Below are 18,384 nucleotides of genomic sequence, written 5' to 3' on the forward strand. Positions count from 1 at the left end.
GTCAAGGGGAAAACTCTGCCACACTCAAAGAAGAAAGGGAGACATTTTCTCATAGCAATTGGATTTTTAATTCAATATTTGTAAGATATAAAAATCTTCATCTTATCAACTTTATAGTACAATAACATCTTGCCATTTTAATGCATTTCCTGTATTCAACGAAGGGAGGCGTTTACAAGAATTCTGATCCCGTGAGTCAATGATAGTTAGTTCATGGATTATTTAGCTACTCAGCACTTCCCTTGTATAGGTGTACAGTATGAAAGATGCTTAGGAACAATGTGTATATTCCACATACAGTAAGACATTCAGCCTCACCTGTAGGCCTCGGCAACAAACTTAAAGCATTACCTACACCACGAAGCTACTTACAATCAAACAACTATCTTGTACTAGTAGTAAAATGGACACCAGGTAGCTCCCATTTGCAACGAGTAATTTTCGTGGTAACATTTTAAGCACTAAGTCACTTCCTCAGACTTCTCAAGCCTTTGTGCTCTGAAACGCCTGTGAAAATAAATCTTTACAAAATGGGAGCCATCTGGTTCTAAGGATCTTATCTTTTCTACGTGGTGAACTTTGTTGATCCAGTGACCTACCTAGTAGGTGCGAGTCTTTTGCACTTTTGTGGTACTCGTTAGGAAAAGGCTGATGCACACCTCGAAAAGTTGGTGACGGATGCTTAGGACAAAGTGCATATAATCAAAAGGGTATCTCTGAATTAACAAAGAATAGGACCTGTACACGGTCAGAAACGTGCAAAAAGAAATGTTGCCCTTTATTACGACGTTTCAGTCGTTAGACCTACATCATGACGGACAATACATGAGAGTGTCTTTGGTGATTGGGAGTACCTGTGCATCTCCGATGACTTACACACTGGGGTGTAGCCTATAAATGTTTGGTGGATATTGTGCTCTGTACTCTGTCCTGATGAAGGTCTAATGACCGAAACGTCGACATCGTTTGCACGTTTGTGACAGTGCGGGTCCCATTCATTGTTATTCAGAGATACCCTTTTGACTCTTGTAGTACTAAAATGGAACATATCACCAAGTAAATGGTGCACGTTTTGTCACAGATCATTTATTGTTATTGTCAAGACAAGGAAAAGCCCAGTCCGCTGGGTCGACGGAATCAAGTACCCAGACCGCAAGGGAGCGAGCTAAAGGAATTGACGGAAGTTAAGAGTGCACAGTAAAATCCTCAGGATTAATTTATCCATTTGATCACATTTGTATACTCTTGGCGTGAAACACTCAGGATTGTACAGTGTATAAGAATATTTCAAGGTTACCAAGCAAGTGCTTGTCTGAATATAGATAACCAGTGACTATAGACTAGTTCATGGGAGAGAGTAAATTTAAGTGCTGGCCCTGCCTCCCCCTAAAACAGCAGAAGAGAACATGTAATGGCATCTAACTCCACAGACTGATATCCTGTCATGGGCTCACCAATATCAAAATCACCACTTACATTTTTGGACTGAAAATAACCCAAACAATAAAACAAAAACAATCAACGACAAAAGCAGCCAACACAGGAAAACGGCATTCAATATGTGCATCTTCCAAGAAACACAGTGACCAGAAAAAACTAAATACAACAAAGAAAAGATATTAAGAGAATTCAACATGCCACATTGTTCCTGGGGCAAGTTTCTTTCACAGAAAGCCACCTATTCTTTTTTTTTGTTTTTGTTTAATAAGTAGTAAAAAAATATGAGTATGTGATAAATAAACCCTTCTTGAGTCTTGAAATAATAGACATTTCTCAAACCAGTTGCCAGCGGATCGACGAAGCAGTGAGGAGGGACAGGAGAGGAGGAAGCCACATGACGACATCACGGCACTAGACCATGCATACATGTTTGATCCTGCGAGACAAGACACATACACGCACACACCCACGTGTGTACAGGCACACGGTACGTCATGCAACTAACACATACACACAGACTCTCCATCAAACTAAATATAAAGCATCGATCGACATCAACCGAAAACATTAGCATTTGACGTTTCCCAGAATTCTGGTTGTACCAAAACCAAAGAGGCATTTATGGCAGAAATGGTTCATTACCCTTTATTTTCCCTCCTCAAAATTCACGTTTTGTAATGTTTTTTTGAAAACATATTTAAACAGCAGTTGGACCTTACCGAGTTGAATTGGCAGCACTACTGATATATAAAGCTCATCAACTGGAGAAAATAAATCTACAAAAGGACAGATGACCAGACAGGCAGATGAGGCGTGCAGCAAGCTGAATGACAACCAATCACAGCAATGATGAGAAAACAGTTTGAGTATCACCACCAAAACATGGCTGCATTAAACCGTGTGGCAGATTACACGCGCGCGCACACACACACACACACACACACACACACTCACACTCACACTCACACTCACACTCACACACACACACACACGCACACACACGGCGCTAACACATCTGCCAAGAACCTGCAACCATTCAGGTCTCAGTGCCCCCATCCACCTTCATGTCGTTTTGCTAGTCTAGTGAGATTGACTAACAGTAGACATGCCCATATAAGAGGAACGAATCAACGATAGCGAGATGTCACAAGGTGGGAACGGGACCATAGTCATGGTTCCTTGGCTGGTAGGAGGGGGGTGGTCCTTAATACTCCTCCGAGCAAAGCTGATTGATTGAGTGGTTTTAAGCCAGGGGTGTGTGGTTTTGGTCAGTCTCTCCAGTGAGCTAATTGGCTGTCTGGAATCTCTACAGTGAGGTGGATGGAAGCTTCTTGACGCGTCTCTGGGCCAGGAAGGAGCTCTCGATGGGCTTGAGCTCTGGAGTGGGCTGGGAGTTCTTCAGAGCCAAGTAGGTGGCTGCCATCGCACCCTGTGAATGAATGTATGAATTAATGCATCTTTATTTTTGTGTCTTGTCATAAAGACCCTTCCCTTACGGGATTATAAGACACCAATAACATAAATAAACAATATCACATTCACTTCCCACACAGAAACAACACAAAATATTTGGTCAAAACAAAACAGAAATACATGGAACTCATTCTCACATATCGTTTATATCACAGTAAGTGCAAATCCGTTCTTCTTCTATAACTCCTCTATATCTACCAGTCTCAAGGTGCAGGGGCAAGATCCCAGAACGAAGTTGGGCACATAGAGAACTTTGTCTTTTGGATAATGGAGCTACTTTTCACTAGCATAACAGCTTTTTATCGTAACAAATGTTCTCCACTTTGGTTTGTACAATATGCCCTGATATAAACTATATACTACATCATTGGAATGCCGTCCCGACCAAGAAGCTGTTGGCGTGGATGATGCGGCCCGGGGGCTGGAGCCCAGTGTTGCCAACTCTCCAGTAACGGAAGTAGCTAGTGGCTCCTCGAAAAGTCGGCAAAAGTCGCCAGGGGTGGGATATGCGCGCGCGTAGCGCGCGCCGCCCCTAGCGACTTTTTTGCGTCCCTAGCGACTTTTAGGCGCCCCTTAGTGCACTTAGTTTGTATCATCTCTTCATTTGATAACACATCGTTTAAACTCATTGTAATATTAAAAAAAAACATACCTCAATTTAACTAATGTTTAGAACGCTATTTTATTCCGATCCATACAGGAATTAGAAGGTTAATACTTTATGCATCCGAGACAGAGTGTGTATTTTATTTTTTACTAGCAGACTAAACTGAGCTGCCAGTGCTTCCTCCTTTCTTGCTCTGTCGAGCTCGAGGGGCGCGTTCGGAAATACCGCACCGGAGCGCACTCGCCTAGGCAGAGCAAGAAAGGAGGAAGCATTGGTAGACAGTCTGTGCAGTGTGCACATAACCGAGCCGAGGAAGCCACTGAGCCTGCTGTGACCTGTGAGCCAGACCAGACGCGCCGACCACTTTTAGTTTTGCCAATTTCGCGGATTTGAGGCTGAGAAAAAAAAAAAAAAGATTTTATCTCTGGCGCATATCTGGCGCCTGTCAACACGATTTGTCCCCAATTCACCAGGGGAAAAAAGCTAGATTTCTCGCCAGAAGCTTTTCACTAATTCAGTCGCTAGGGGGGTCTGGAAAGAAGCTAAATATGACGACAAATCCGCTAAGTTGGCAACACTGCTGGAGCCTGCATCAGATCCTGCCCTACACAGCATGCGCTGGAAGAGGAAGCAGGTCGGGGCATGAAGCCTGGGGCTGATCGATCGGCTGTTTCGAGCACACACCTGGCGCCTATGCTGAGTTCAGGGCAAAGTGTTGTTAACATCGCGCCAGCGGGGAGTATACCTCCACCTCGTAATGGAGACGGGGCCGTGGCGACTGCCTCTGGGTTCGAGATGGGTCCAACTGGACCGGAATTATCATCACATTCATTTCCCCCGCGGTGGAGTGAAGTGGCTAAACGAGGCCGGCCCCAGTAGGGGTCGGGGATTGCCGCTACTCAGAAGAGATCGAGAGCCGCTGACAATACTGGACGGGCCAGGAGGCCGGGTGCTGTTCCCATTGTCGGCACCAGTGCTGTGAGTACAATCAAAACAGTGCAGACCAAACTTGTCAGTGTATTTGCATCTAGATTCGCACCAGAGCTGGATGCTGACACGCTATCTGCGTATTTAAAAACTTAAGCGGGAGGTCGCCTGTCAGAAAATTGTCAGTGCACAAAGCCGATTTGGCTCTTTTTAAGTGACAGCGGAGTGTAAAGACGTTGGTGAAATGTACACTCCCGAGCTCTGGCCTGGCTGTGGCTAACGGGGCTAATCTGGAGCTTGCTACTGTGGATGTAAATAGTGTGCAGAAGGAGGCTACGGCCAGACCATCCACCTCCTAGGTAATATTATGCGTGTTGGATTTTATAACTGTCGGGGGCTGCGGCTTGGTAACAGTGCAGGAGACTGTGCCAGGCGTTTGCAACTTGTTGCTAAAATGCGATATCCTTTGCCTACAAGAAACGTTTTTAGCCAAGCAGGACTTGGGACAGTTGAACTGTTTTAATGACAATTTTCACGGAGCTGGTGAGTCCACAACTGACCTCACGATGGGTATAGTGAGAGGAAGGATTGCAGGAGGAGTGGCTATATTGTGGCGCAAAAACTTGGACCCTGTGATAAATGTCGTCAGGCTCGACACTGACTGGTGTATTGCTGTGCAGTTTAGGATCAAGAACAAAGTGTTCACTATACTCAATGTATATACACCACATGAATGTCAACAGAATGAGGATGAATACTTAAATAGATTAGCTTTTATAAACTCTTTTATTTCTGATAATCACTCTACTAGTGTTTATATCTGTGGTGATCTGAATGCAGACATCTGACAGACATTCATTGTTTGCTAAACATATGATCCATTTCTGTGAGGAAAATAACCTTATAATATAAGGTTATTTTCCTCACAGAAATGGATGAAAAGCTACTGTATCTGCAGGTAAGAGCACCTGACTGGATAATATTATTATTATAATATTATATATAATATAATATAATATTATAGCACCTGACTGGATAATATTATTATCCAGTCAGGTGCTCTTACCTGCAGATACAGTAGCTTTTCATATATGCACTGTATTGTATTGTTTTCTTTGACCTGTGAAGCACTTTGGTACGACGAGAGTCGTTTTTAAATGTGCTATACAAATAAAATTGATTTGATTTGATATATAAGTGAAGCCTGGCACTCAACATCTTGGCTTGACCACTGTATAAGCACCGCTGATGCTCACTCTATTATACAATCTATGCAGATTGACTATGAGGCATCTATGGCAGACCATGTGCCTGTGATATTAGTGCTTGATGTGGACAGTCTGCCTGAGTTGTCCCAAGATGTAGATAGCATCAGTAAGGGGAAGATAGATTGGTCTAAACTCACCAATGATGATTTCTTGGCTTATTATGAGAGAACTGATGTTGCGCTGAGCGATGTATATTTGCCCTATGATGCAATTTTATGTTCCAATGTCAACTGTAATAAAAAAACGAGGACCTTTGTACCCTATATGAATGTATTGTGGGGGCTATGTATGAGGCTAGTAGACCTTTTCTTTCTTTTCATAATAGGAATAAAAATATTAGGCCTGGTTGGAATAAGCATGTGGCTGCATATCATGCAGAGGCAAAGAGGGCCTATAAGGCTTGGGTCTTAGCAGGTCGGCCCAGACAGGGAACTCTCCTGGACCATAAAAAGCAAACTAATGCCAGGTATAAATATGCAATACGCTTCGTTAGCAAGCAGGAAGCGACGATGAGAGCGGACTCTATGGCTGAAAAGCTCCTTGACCATAATGCTACAGGGTTCTGGAAGGAGGTGAGAGCTCTGAACAGAAATAACACTCCTTTGCCATGCAGCATGGAGGGTGTCTCTGGTGTGGACAATATCGCAGAGGTGTGGAGGCAGCACTACTCTGATATATTCAATTGCGTTAAGAGTGACCCCTATGAAGTGGGAATTATGCATGACAGTGATGCTGTTGGTGTCACAGCCAATGAGGTTCTCCAAGCTAGCGGCTCAGATCAAATAACAGCAGAGCAACTTAAACATGCCAGCCCTAAGGTTGCGGTTCTACTTGCCATATGTCTCACTGGTCTCATGACATGGATTACTGCCACACTCTAAGTTGTCTGTCACTTTGGTACCAGTTATCAAGGACAAGGCAGGAAAAGTGGGGAGCTTGGATAATTATAGGCCTATTGCTCTTGCCAGTGTATTGTCCAAGGTCCTTGAAAGGATCCTATTAGATCCATTAGGCTCCTTTTTTAATACCACTGACAATCAGTTTGGGTTTAAGGCTAAACATGGTACTGACCTCTGCATATGCCTTAAAAGAAGTGGTTGATAACTACAAAAGCCATAACTCATCTGTTATAGTTGGTTTTATTGATGCGTCCCGTGCCTTTGACAGGGTCTGTCATCGGAAGCTGTTCCTAAAACTGAGGGAAAGGGGGGTGCCCGACAGCATCATAAGAATCCTGGCATACTGGTATGCTAACCAGAGCATGCAGGTTAGATGGGGAAGTGGGGTCTCGGCTCCTTTTACTGTTGGTAATGGGGTCCGGCAGGGGGGGTTACTCTCCCCAGCCCTATTTAATCTTTATATGAATGATCTCTCTGTTCAGCTGAATAACTGTAGCACAGGGTGTATGCAGGGGGGCAGTCAGACGGATATTTTGTGAAGCCACTAAGGAAATGAAAGTTCATATAATGGCCTGTTGTGGCGCTCTCATTGGGCTCAAAAAAACCCATAGCCCCATAGAAGTCCATGTATTTGGGCCCAACTTCACCTAGACTGTATTACCTTAATAAACATGGTCATGAATACTTTTTGCTTCAAGTCACTAGTTTAAAGTCTCATTTCTAATGTCATAATATTCTTTTTGGAAAATTATGGTCCCATTTATTAGAAAAATGACCATAAAGTTGCGCATGTTCTGAGGGGCGTGGCTACCGTTACAGTCTATGAACGGGATCCCCCACCCACTCGAGTCAAAATAAAAACCAACGAAGAAGAAGGGGGAAGTCCCGCCTCGTTGTCTGGGCCAGCCAATGGGCCAGCTGGCCTGAACTGGGCCAAAACGGATCTAGAAAGATGGCTACTTCCATTGCAAGGACTGACAGGCTTCATTTTACGTTCACGTTCCCGCGGGACGCTTTGTCCATATTTTTTACAGTCTATGGGTGTATGATACTGTACTCCCCTCTATACCGCCCCCTTGTGGGTTAAATTTAAGAAAGCAAGTCTGTATAAACTGCAGGTTGCCTATGATTGCATGCGTATACTATTGAACAAACCAAGGTGGAGCAGTGCAAGTGAGTTATTCTGTAGTGTGGGAGTTTACACCTTTCATGCCCTACTGAGAAACTTGATGTATAAATGTACCGGTATGTGTCGGCTCAATGAGTCTAAAAACTGCATAATTATGCTGCTATGTAACCCCAGCTTCAGTAGCACCAGGTACCGGTCTGCTTTTTGGAAGCACTGGTATGAATGTTTATTGTAAAAAAAAAAAAATGTTTTCATGGGTTAGGGGTGTTTCTTCTCTGTATGTAGTGTTTTATGTTGTCTGTTATTGGACCCTGAGTCTGAACAAATAAAGTTGATAGATTGATTGATAAAGCTACCATGCTGCATCTCCACTTTATCTCACACGGCTCCCATCCCATGTCTCCTGTTATTGCCAATACAGGCATGAATTTATGCACTCCCAGAAAATACTGTATGGCCCTATTCTGGACCATGTGTCCTTTCATATTTATATTTGAGCCACATATACCTGCCATATAGTCCATGACAGGGCAGACACACGTGTGAAACATTTTGGGCAGCATAAATTGGGGTCCCAGGGATAGAAATGCCATTAAATAGTAGTAATGCATATCAAACTGGGGGTCCTTGAAATTAAACGGGTTGAGAATTACTGCTAGAGCCGTAAAAAATATTCTCTTATGGGGTGCCTGGCATATCTTTTTCAAATGGGGGTCTGCGGGCTAATTAGTGTCAATTTGGGGGTCCTTGACACTAAAAAGTTTGGGAACCCCTGTCCTAGATTACCCAGCTGTTTGGTTTTATACCACCTAGAGCCCTGTGTGTTAACACAAGTACAGTAATGTTAAGCACGTGAACCCTATTCTAAAATAGCAATACCTGAAAGAGGTCAAAATACTAGTTGATGTGCAGTGGTGGAAAGTAACTAGTAAGTACATTTAATTAAGTACTAGTACTTAAGTACAATCTTGAGATATTTGTACTTTACTATTAGTATTTCCAATCTCCAATAGTTTTACTTCTACACCACTTCATTTCAAAGGAAAATATTGTACCTTTACTCCACTACAATTATATGAAAACTTTAGTTACTAGTTACTAGTTACGTTTTGTACTTATTATTACAAAACGTACAGTACACTAACCACATATAGTTTGTCTATTTTCAAAAGATATATATACATTTTGAACTTCTGCACAATGACTACTTTCACTTTTGGTATTTTAAGTACATTTTGATACCAATACTTTTGTAGTACTATTACTCGAGGAAAGCAATAGGATACACCCGCACACTGTGTACTTGCTCGGTACATGAGTATTTTTTAATGAAGCAACGTTTCGGTCCCTCCGGACTCCATTATTAGACCGTGTTGTTACATTTCGGCAGAAGAATCTTTGATCGACATCGCTGTAACCCATTAAAACTGGGAAAGCATCCATGTCATTTAATGGATCATCTGAGAACGCCATTCATTACCTTGACCAGTTTGGGGTCCTGGTGAGGTAGCTGGCTGTTGGGCAGTTGGTCTCTCCGGACCATCCAGGGGTGTTTGAGGACTTGCTTGGCTGTCAGTCTCTGATGGGGGTCCACGTGGAGCATCTTGGATACCAGGTCCTGGACACACACACACACACACACACACACACACACACACACACACACACACACACACTATGTTATGCACGCGCCGGCAGTACAGTATGTTATGCACACACACGCAGTACAGTACGTTATGCATGTACAACTGACATAGGAGAGAGACCAGGAGTCTGTGTTCATATATTCATATTGAAGAAATAGTATTGATAAGTCTCACCATAGGGTTAGGGTGGTACAACCACGTGTACCCTTCAACTAGAGGATAAAAACCATAATAGTCATTCAATGAACCAGTCAATCGCTCGACAGTCGAGCGTATATGAATGTGTTGTTTAACCTCTTAATAGTCAGGGAATATTATCAGTATTACCAGTCAAATCTGGGAATACATTTCTTACCAAGAATTTTCTTCACCAATGTGTTTGTAAAGGTGTCTACTAACATATCCCACATTGGTTTATATTCAACCACCCTAGGTGAATTTTTGTTGGGGTACCATCAACAGCCAATACATGGCAAAATGTTCTAAATTTCATTATGCTTTAAATAGCATGTGACGTGTCAAACTAGGGTTTTTTCATAATTCTGAATCCATTCCAAGCATTTGTTTTGCACGAAAAACACTTTACTTGGGCTAAAAATGGCCATAGACACAATGATGAAACCCCCCTAGTTTGACACGTCACATGCTACTTAAAGCATAATGAGAAATTCCCCTAGGGTGGTTGAATATAAACCAATGTGGGATATGTTAGTAGACACCTTTACAAACACATTGGTGAAGAAAATTATTGGTAAGAAATGAATATCCCCTGACTATAAACATTGTATACTTTGTTGAATTGAGTCCACCATACTATGGCCCCCCCCTGTTTTCCCCTCCTACACCAAATGTCTTAGGCAGCGACATCGTGCCGCAATGAGACACGTTGTGGATCTTGTCGATCGGCCATTTCTGCCGGATCTGCTCCCCCGCCAGAATAGGAATGCTAGGGCTCATATGGTTCAATGTTTAAGATCTTGCTTGTTGTATAATGGGTTGTATAATGGGAAAGTTTGGCTTGACTTGCTGTACCTTGGCAGCGTCAGACACAGAGTCCCAGTTGCCTCCAGTCAGCCTGAAGTGGCCGCTGCCTATTCGGCTCAGGATCTCATTTGGCGTGTCCTCAGGTCCATTGGCAAATGGAGTGAAGCTGGTGAATAGAGGACAAGACAGAGCATTTAGCGGGTATGACAGAGAGGTGACTGTAATGTTTTTAAATGAGCGAGTTTGTGTGTAAGTAAGTGATCCTATATACCCAGCAAGCATCGTGTAGAGTAATACTCCTAAACTCCAGATGTCACAGCCTTCATCGTAACCCTGGCGCTTTAACACCTGCCAACACAGACGTAGGTGAGAGTAGTATCATACAGTGCACATGTCACACTTTAATGTCTGAGACTTTAACAAAACAATAAGGCACACACATCCACTCACTAAAAATCAGGTTACTAAAAACCGCACACTGGGTCACACTACAAAGCTTAAACACTATTTTGGTTCCTTTTTACACTATTGGACATGATGTTTCAAGCCTACCGGCTCTTCATCCGACACTCACTAAGACTTACATTATACTTCTACATTACTAGTACAATTAGTGACAGAGGGCACACTTACAATGTTTCACCATTTGTGGCCACGACACCCATTAACAGATGTGATGGTGGTGAGATTAAGCCACTCACTCACAACCTCCTTTTGGCTGGAGATTCAGCTTACCTCAGGAGCTACGAAGTTAGCAGTGTAGCATGGGGTCATCAGCAGACCATTGTTGGCTCGCAGCTGCTTGGCAAACCCAAAGTCACAGATCCTGATGGACTCAGGGTTCCCCGACTCATCTACATACAGAATGTTACTGGGTTTCAGGTCTCTGTGCACCACCTGGAGGTAGAAGAGAAAGGATGGAGAACATAAAGGAATGAGGAAGAGTTTGAGAAAGACCGATGTGAAAGAAATCAAGATCAATCTAATAATGCCATGGTATCTATGTCAAGAATCAAACACAGATACAAGGTTGAAAGTTTAACCAGAAATGGCCACCAGAGGGCAACAGAAGTCCCAAACTAATGTCTGGAAGTCCCCAAAACATGATCAATCATTGGCTATTAATATAATATGTTACTGCGGTATGTGAGCAGTTTGTGAATTAAGCCACATCAATATATTTGTCTACAATCAACTTTCTTCAGGAGCTTCACTTTACTTCACAGCAGCAGCTGTGTTTGGTCTACATTTGAGTGTGACAGATATACACACATAAATACAAACCTTGTTCTAGAAGGCTTGCCCTATGTCCACACTATATAAAAGACAGACCTACTATCCCTACAATAGCCACATTGTTCCATTTTCAAATCCGAGATGTTTTAGTTCACAGAACAACAGATATATATAACCAATTTCCTTCTAGTAGTCAATTTACCTTGACTGTACCATATACAGTATCATTGTATGAAGCTTCATGCTTACAAAACTACATTCCAAACTCAATGGAGTTTGTAATGTATGACAGTGCAAACTCAATGGAGATTGTACTGTTTGGACATCTACTGGATCAGTTTCTCACCCCTTGTGAGTGGAGGTACTCCGCCGTTTTGGTGATGGTGTGAAGCACAGCGCTGGCCTCCCTCTCAGAGAAGAACTTCTGTTTGAGGATCCGATCCAGCAGCTCTCCTCCTCTCATCAGCTCTGTCACCATGTAAACTTGCTTGCCATTGTCGTACACCTGAGATACACAAACTAATACCGTCACTTCTTAAACATGGTTCCTTAATATCAGTGTGTGTGTGTGTGTGTGTGTGTGTGTGTGTGTGTGTGTGTGTGTGTGTGTGTGTGTGTGTGTGCGTGCGTTCATACTCACATCCTTCAGTGTTATGATGTTGGGGTGCTGTCCATATCTCAGGAGAATCTCTATCTCCTCAGAGGGATCGGCACTCGTCTTGTCAATCATCTGTCCAACACACAAAAGCACCCATAACCCACTGGGACCCAGGTTTGAGGCGTTCACAGAGACGTGCCAGATGTATCGATGCAGGTGCATGCCAGGATTTAGCCTCAAAATCAGCGCCATCAATTATTTATTTTCTTTAGAACATTCGGTTGTTTTGAGATCATATTGTGTAAGAAGGTTGGAGCATAAAATATGTACTTTAGATCAGATGGCCCTAGCTAAGCATAACTCACTTTTACACTATTATTGGCATGTGAGGGGCAGTCATTAATGCTGGCTTTGCCTTTCCAGACCAAAAAATCTGCCTCTGTGTGCTTACAAGTGCAGGTTTCATGTAATCAATTCCCAACAGAACCCTAAACCTGTTGTTTGGGGGAGCGCTGGTTTCAGTTATATACTTCATCGCCCGACAGTGTTGCATACAGAGAATAGCTGACATATAAAGTTTTATAAACTCACAACACGACGTGGATGCGACTGCTGTGAGCTTGAAGGTCTGCTATTCTCGGCCGTTCTATGCATGTGACGGAGCATAAATTAGGCTGGGGGTCTGCAGCTACGTGAGCAAGCAGTCTCTGCTGCCATGAGGGAGCGCTCCCTCTAGTCTGTTCTAATGACAGCAACTGGAGGTCGGGTTTGAAGGACAACTGCTTTTAGAATTGCCATTGTTTACACACAACGGAAACCAAAGAGTTTCTTATGTGTCAAGTAAGAGTGGGACATCACAGTAAACATCCTAAGCACTCTTCCTCCACACTAGGAGGAAAACAGCATCTTAATGTTTGATGGGATGCATCTTTACACACGAGTGCTGTGACCATTTTCCATTGTCTCTTATGAGCGGCAGGGTGCTTTTGGTCGCCTGCCTGCGTGCGCATACTGGTTCTCATCAGTGTGACATTGTGTCTGATAAGGGGTCTATCAGACGCCGTTTCACTGTATGTGTTCTGACCTTCACAGCGTATTCCGTGTTGGTGGCTTTGTGAACACAGCGTTTGCAGACAGAGAAAGAACCCATTCCGATGTCCTCCTTCAACACATAGCCATCACTGAAGCACAGGTTCTTCCCATGCAACTGCTACAGAGAGAAAGAGAGAGAGAGAGACACCAAGCGTTATGGATTTAAGCATACCTACTGTAGTAGCGTTGCCTGGCTCCCACATACATACAGGTTTGTATATTACTATACTTTTTTTAAGCGATTTTGGCCATTTTTAACCATAAGCCTAAAGAAACTGCTGATCTACAAGGCACCAATGCGCTGTGTGCTGCATTGTGAGCTTGCAGATCGGCTATTTATCGGTGCACAACACCAGTGAGCAACCAAGTGTAAATCATCATCTATCTCTAATCCCAAAACTGAGTGAATCTTTTCGGAATTGTAAACTCTATTTTTTTTGTTACCATAAAACCCAATTCCTCTTGTGAGGATCAGGAAACCGGTCCTCACAATGTCTATCTCTTAAATTCTACTATACTTGTGGAGACACGAGCACACCCCTACATAGCCAAGCATGGAACAGGATCTACAGATGTTTACTGCAGTTTATTCCCAAATTAGTACTGAATTATTGAATTCACCTCATCCCCCAGTCTGGCTCATCCTGTTTGAAATAATTTAATGAGTCATTGCAGTCATTCCAGACTGGGGTACTCAGTCTGCCTTTATTTAGCTTCTACCTACCTGTATGAGTGAGTGACAAATATACCTCTCCTGATTCTTGATTTATATATCATTATTTGCGTACCCTTTATGTTACTTATTATGCATGCAACTACACTTCATAGGAAGCTTGGACAAAAAAAACCATTTTGCCCGTTCTTTTACACAAATTGTGATATGACACAACACTGTGCTCAAACCTCATATGAATGCGCTGTTCACTCACAGAATCAAACTATGGAGATGTTGATATATAAATATACACATATACACATTGTGGACCACAGGTTTGGTTACATTTGTACACTCAGCCAGGGACCCTGAGGGTCCCTGGAAGTGGTGGGCGTGTCCCATGAGTGAGTGACAGCTGACCTGGACCACTGGGTGTGGAGCGGGCTTGGCCGTCTCGTCTAAGCCCTCCTCCTCCAGCATGGTGGAGGCCACAAAGCTGAAGCCTCTGAACAGATTGTGGGCTCCGGCGCTGGGGGGCACACCTGGGGAGTCTGGAGGGTACAGTAGCAGCACATGGGTTAGGGCTAGACAGGGGTACTTTACACTACCTACAGACGCTAGTATGTATTATGTAAGACAGATCCAATGTATTGCAAACATATCAAGACCCATATCTAAGGAATGGTATAACAAATCTGGGAAAGGCATACTATGCACTTTGTCACAGCATTCTTTTTATATAGAATATTTTCATTGACATTTTCTTTGGTAACATACATTACATACACTTACACTATCACAGACATAATTATAGCCTTGCACTTGCCCAATTATCAAAAAAAATACCCCAAAAAAACAATAACAATACATTAATTAATTAATTTAAATAATAATTAAATATCTTTACCATATGAAATCTATATTTAACCCAGAGACTTTTAACCGCTGACCTTTTGGCGTACGCGAGGTGAACTCTGGGTCAAAGTAGAAGGTGTCATCTGGGCGTGCCACGGCTGGTTTGAACGGAGGGGGGAGCTCTCTCCTGAAGAGTTTCTGAAATTAAGACGTGCAGTAGAGAAGACACGGATATTGATTGTAAGACTTTTGACATTTTCTAATAAAAACCATAATCATTAGTATGTAAATTGTGTGCAATTCAAATAAGTTCTACTACTTATATGGCGTGCGCGCGTGTGTGTGTGTGTGTGTGTGTGTGTGTGTGTGTGTGTGTGTGTGTGTGTGTGTGTGTGTGTGTGTGTCTGGAGCTAATATCGCAAACCGCTGGATCAATCAGCAGCAAACTTTGTATGAACTGGCCACAGAACCGACACTATTTCTTTAAATATGATTTATACTTAAAAAAGAAAAAAGTGAAAGTAGTAAAAGTAGGTAAGAGAATGAACGTATATACGGGTCACTCACATTCCAGTCGATGGTGGAGAAGAAGCAGTGGCGTTTGATCTCTTCTGTCCCGTCTGCTCCAGACCCTGTCAACCCAACAGTACCATAATGAGCAGCAAGTACCTCCACTAACACTTCATTCAATTTAACATCAAACACTTCCGTTGCCACTGCTGCATGCACTACTATATATATATATATATATATATATATATATATATATATATATATATATATATATATAGTCGATGTCGGGTGGAAAGCTTGGCATTCAGAGAAAATCATCCTTAATGTTGAAGTGGGCATAACATTTATGATGATATGAACGAATGTGGAGTTGTTGGTACTAACCCAGCCTGTTGGCAGGGTTCCTCTTGAACAGAGCTCGGAGCAGAGACTGGGCCTCAGCGCTCAGGAACTGAGGCATGCCCAGACGTGCCCTGCAGAGGATACAAACATACACAGAATTGGGAATTTAATTAATCTATTAATTATTCACCCGATTCACCCGATGAACCCTAGCATCCCTATTCTGCGATAACATTAGTTTAAAATATTTAGTGTGGAGCAAAAGCAGGAGGAGCCCACTGTAGCATAAAGCCTAGTATAGAGTTTAAGTGGTTAAAACTTTTATTCTGTAACAATCAGGCACGTGCAGAGGGGGGGGGTCTAGGGGGGCTTGAGCACCTGCCTTTTGCAGGAAGTGCCCTTTCTCACAAAAAAAAAAAAAAAAGGGTTAATTTTTTTATATTTATTTTGAGGGAAAGGGCAAAAAAATCAATATGAGCTCATGTGGGGGGCAATAAGGGCTTGTGGGGGGGGGGGCAATAAGGGCTTATGTGGGGGACCAATAAGAGCTTGTGTGGGGGGGAAACAAGGGCTTATTTGGGGGGGCAATAAGGGCTTGTGTAGGGGGGCAATAAGGGCTTATGTGGGGGACCAATAAGAGCTTGTGTGGGGGGGAAACAAGGGCTTATTTGGGGGGGCAATAAGGGCTTGTGTAGGGGGGCAATAAGGGCTTATGTGGGGGCCAAAAAGGGCTTGTGTGGGGGGCCAATAAATGCCATTGGCCCTTCAAGACGAAAATGTAATGATAAATTCCACTATCATAATGAATTATCTTTTAATCTGCCATCAGTCCGTTTTAGTTTCAGACTAATGAGAACATATTGCTTATTTTACTGTCCAATGACATGAAATGGCACAAGGGAAGGACTCCACAAAAAGACCACCCCCAAAAATTCTGGAGTTTGAACCCCGGCACCCCCAGTGCTCTCTGCATGGCCCTGGTAACAATAGAACTTCAGTGTGGCATCCCCACCCTGTGGAACGCTCTCCCAATGGAGATTCGCCATGCTCTAACATTGGACTCTTTTAAGGCTGCCTTGAAAAAACAGAATGTGGAGGGGTGTTGTCCATCAGGGTTTCTTTTGACTGCTAGTTTTTTGTGTTTTTTTTTCTTTTTCGTTTGTTTTCTCTTGTCTTTTTCTTTTGTGTAAGTCATGTGTAGTTTGTATGCTTTATTGTAAAATCAATGAAAAAAACTTTGATGACAAAAAAAGGTTGCCTTGAAAAGACTAGCTATTCTCTCAGGCTTATGGCAAATAGTTGTATGTTGTTTGTTCATTGTTTTTTAAATGTAAAGCATCCTTGAGTTCATGAAAGGTGCTATATAATTCAAGCTATTATTATTACTAGTCAGTGTTGTTTATTCTGCAACTAGATGGCTGATGTACTTTTTACAAGTCACTCACTTCAGGATCATGCTCATAGTTTCTTTGCGGTCCTTCCCTTGGAATGGCAGTGAACCTGTTAACATCTCAAACTGGGACAGAGAACATAATGACGGTATTGAATCAATATACACATGCAATGGAAACAGAGTTCTGTAAAGCATATAATTGCATTGACTTTGCATTTCAGGATATGATGTGCTATCAACTCATTATCTGTATGACTGGACCTAGTGCCTCACCATCAGTACTCCATACGACCACCAGTCGGCGCTGTGGTTGTGGCCCTGTCTGTTGACGACTTCTGGTGCCATGTACTCCACAGTACCACAGAAAGAGTAGGCTTTCTTCTCATGGTCAATGGCTTCTTTGCACAGGCCAAAGTCTGAAAGATACACATACTTATATATCATAGGTTTAATAACATTATGGTGGCAGCAGCCTAATAGTCCACTAGCCAGAATGCTGAATCTATTCCAAGCTTTAGTTTTGCACAAAAACACTCCTTGGGCGTTTTTAGCCTTATGTGTAATTATTTTTGTAAAACTAATGCTTGGAATAGATTCAGCATCATGAAAACCCCCTAGTTTGACATGTCACATGTTTTTTTTTGCCTTCTATAGGTTGTTAATGGTATGGTCACATATTATGCCAATATGAAAATTGCTCAACATATCCAAGTTAGCAGTTTCTACATGCTGGGGACCCATACTCAACATTTCTAACATAAAACCTTTGTGTACTCAACATGTCCGGGTTCACAATGGGGATCTATGGACTGTACACTATAAGGCCCTGTTTATATAAAACCAGGGTTGACAACAGGATGATTGTTGGCCTGATTTATTGCAACTGCAAGGAAAATATAGTTTGAGGGTGGTGAACAGACGCCCTTGAGCAATGCACAGCAGCAGTGCAGATAGCTGCTTAATGGCCAAGCATTTTGATTGTGAAAGTGATATTGAGGTTCCAAAACATAATGTATGCTATATTTATGTTTCCATAATGTTTCAATTCCTCTTTGAAATCCATTAGGTCAGTTTGATTCCAGTGGCAGGCCCAGAGGTACTGATATAAGGGAGGATAAGATGGGGTGTAATGATTAACTAAAATAAATAACACACAAACCCTATCTGGATGGGGAACGATAAGACTGTCAACACTGACTAATGATGAAGGTCAACAAGGGAGGCGCCGCGAACAAGTGTGTGTGTGTGTGTGTGTGTGTGTGTGTGTGTGTGTGTGTGTGTGTGTGTGTGTGTGTGTGTGTGTGTGTGTGTGTGTGTGTGTGCGTGC

General features: G+C 42.7%; 1 protein-coding gene across 3 annotated transcripts in view; it reads right to left on the minus strand.

Annotated features, from left to right (window-relative positions):
• Positions 1-50: 50 nt before the first annotated feature.
• rps6ka1 (ribosomal protein S6 kinase a, polypeptide 1) overlaps positions 51-18,384 on the minus strand; it is a 67,290-nt gene continuing 48,956 nt past the window's right edge. For all 3 annotated transcript variants that reach the window (XM_080783926.1, XM_080783927.1, XM_080783925.1), the window contains 14 exons: positions 17,331-17,473; positions 17,110-17,180; positions 15,707-15,795; positions 15,377-15,441; positions 14,905-15,007; positions 14,375-14,505; positions 13,292-13,417; positions 12,250-12,339; positions 11,956-12,114; positions 11,109-11,270; positions 10,645-10,721; positions 10,422-10,539; positions 9,224-9,361; positions 51-2,869 (listed from right to left, as the gene is read on the minus strand). In XM_080783926.1, coding sequence (XP_080640052.1) covers positions 2,747-2,869; positions 9,224-9,361; positions 10,422-10,539; positions 10,645-10,721; positions 11,109-11,270; positions 11,956-12,114; positions 12,250-12,339; positions 13,292-13,417; positions 14,375-14,505; positions 14,905-15,007; positions 15,377-15,441; positions 15,707-15,795; positions 17,110-17,180; positions 17,331-17,473 — 1,595 coding nt within the window. In that variant the 3' untranslated portion in view covers positions 51-2,746. The remainder of the gene's footprint in view (positions 2,870-9,223; positions 9,362-10,421; positions 10,540-10,644; positions 10,722-11,108; positions 11,271-11,955; positions 12,115-12,249; positions 12,340-13,291; positions 13,418-14,374; positions 14,506-14,904; positions 15,008-15,376; positions 15,442-15,706; positions 15,796-17,109; positions 17,181-17,330; positions 17,474-18,384) is intronic.

The sequence above is a fragment of the Protomyctophum bolini genome (assembly GCF_963924005.1).
Source record: "Protomyctophum bolini genome assembly, chromosome: 15".
NCBI classification, from domain to species: Eukaryota; Metazoa; Chordata; class Actinopteri; order Myctophiformes; family Myctophidae; genus Protomyctophum; species Protomyctophum bolini.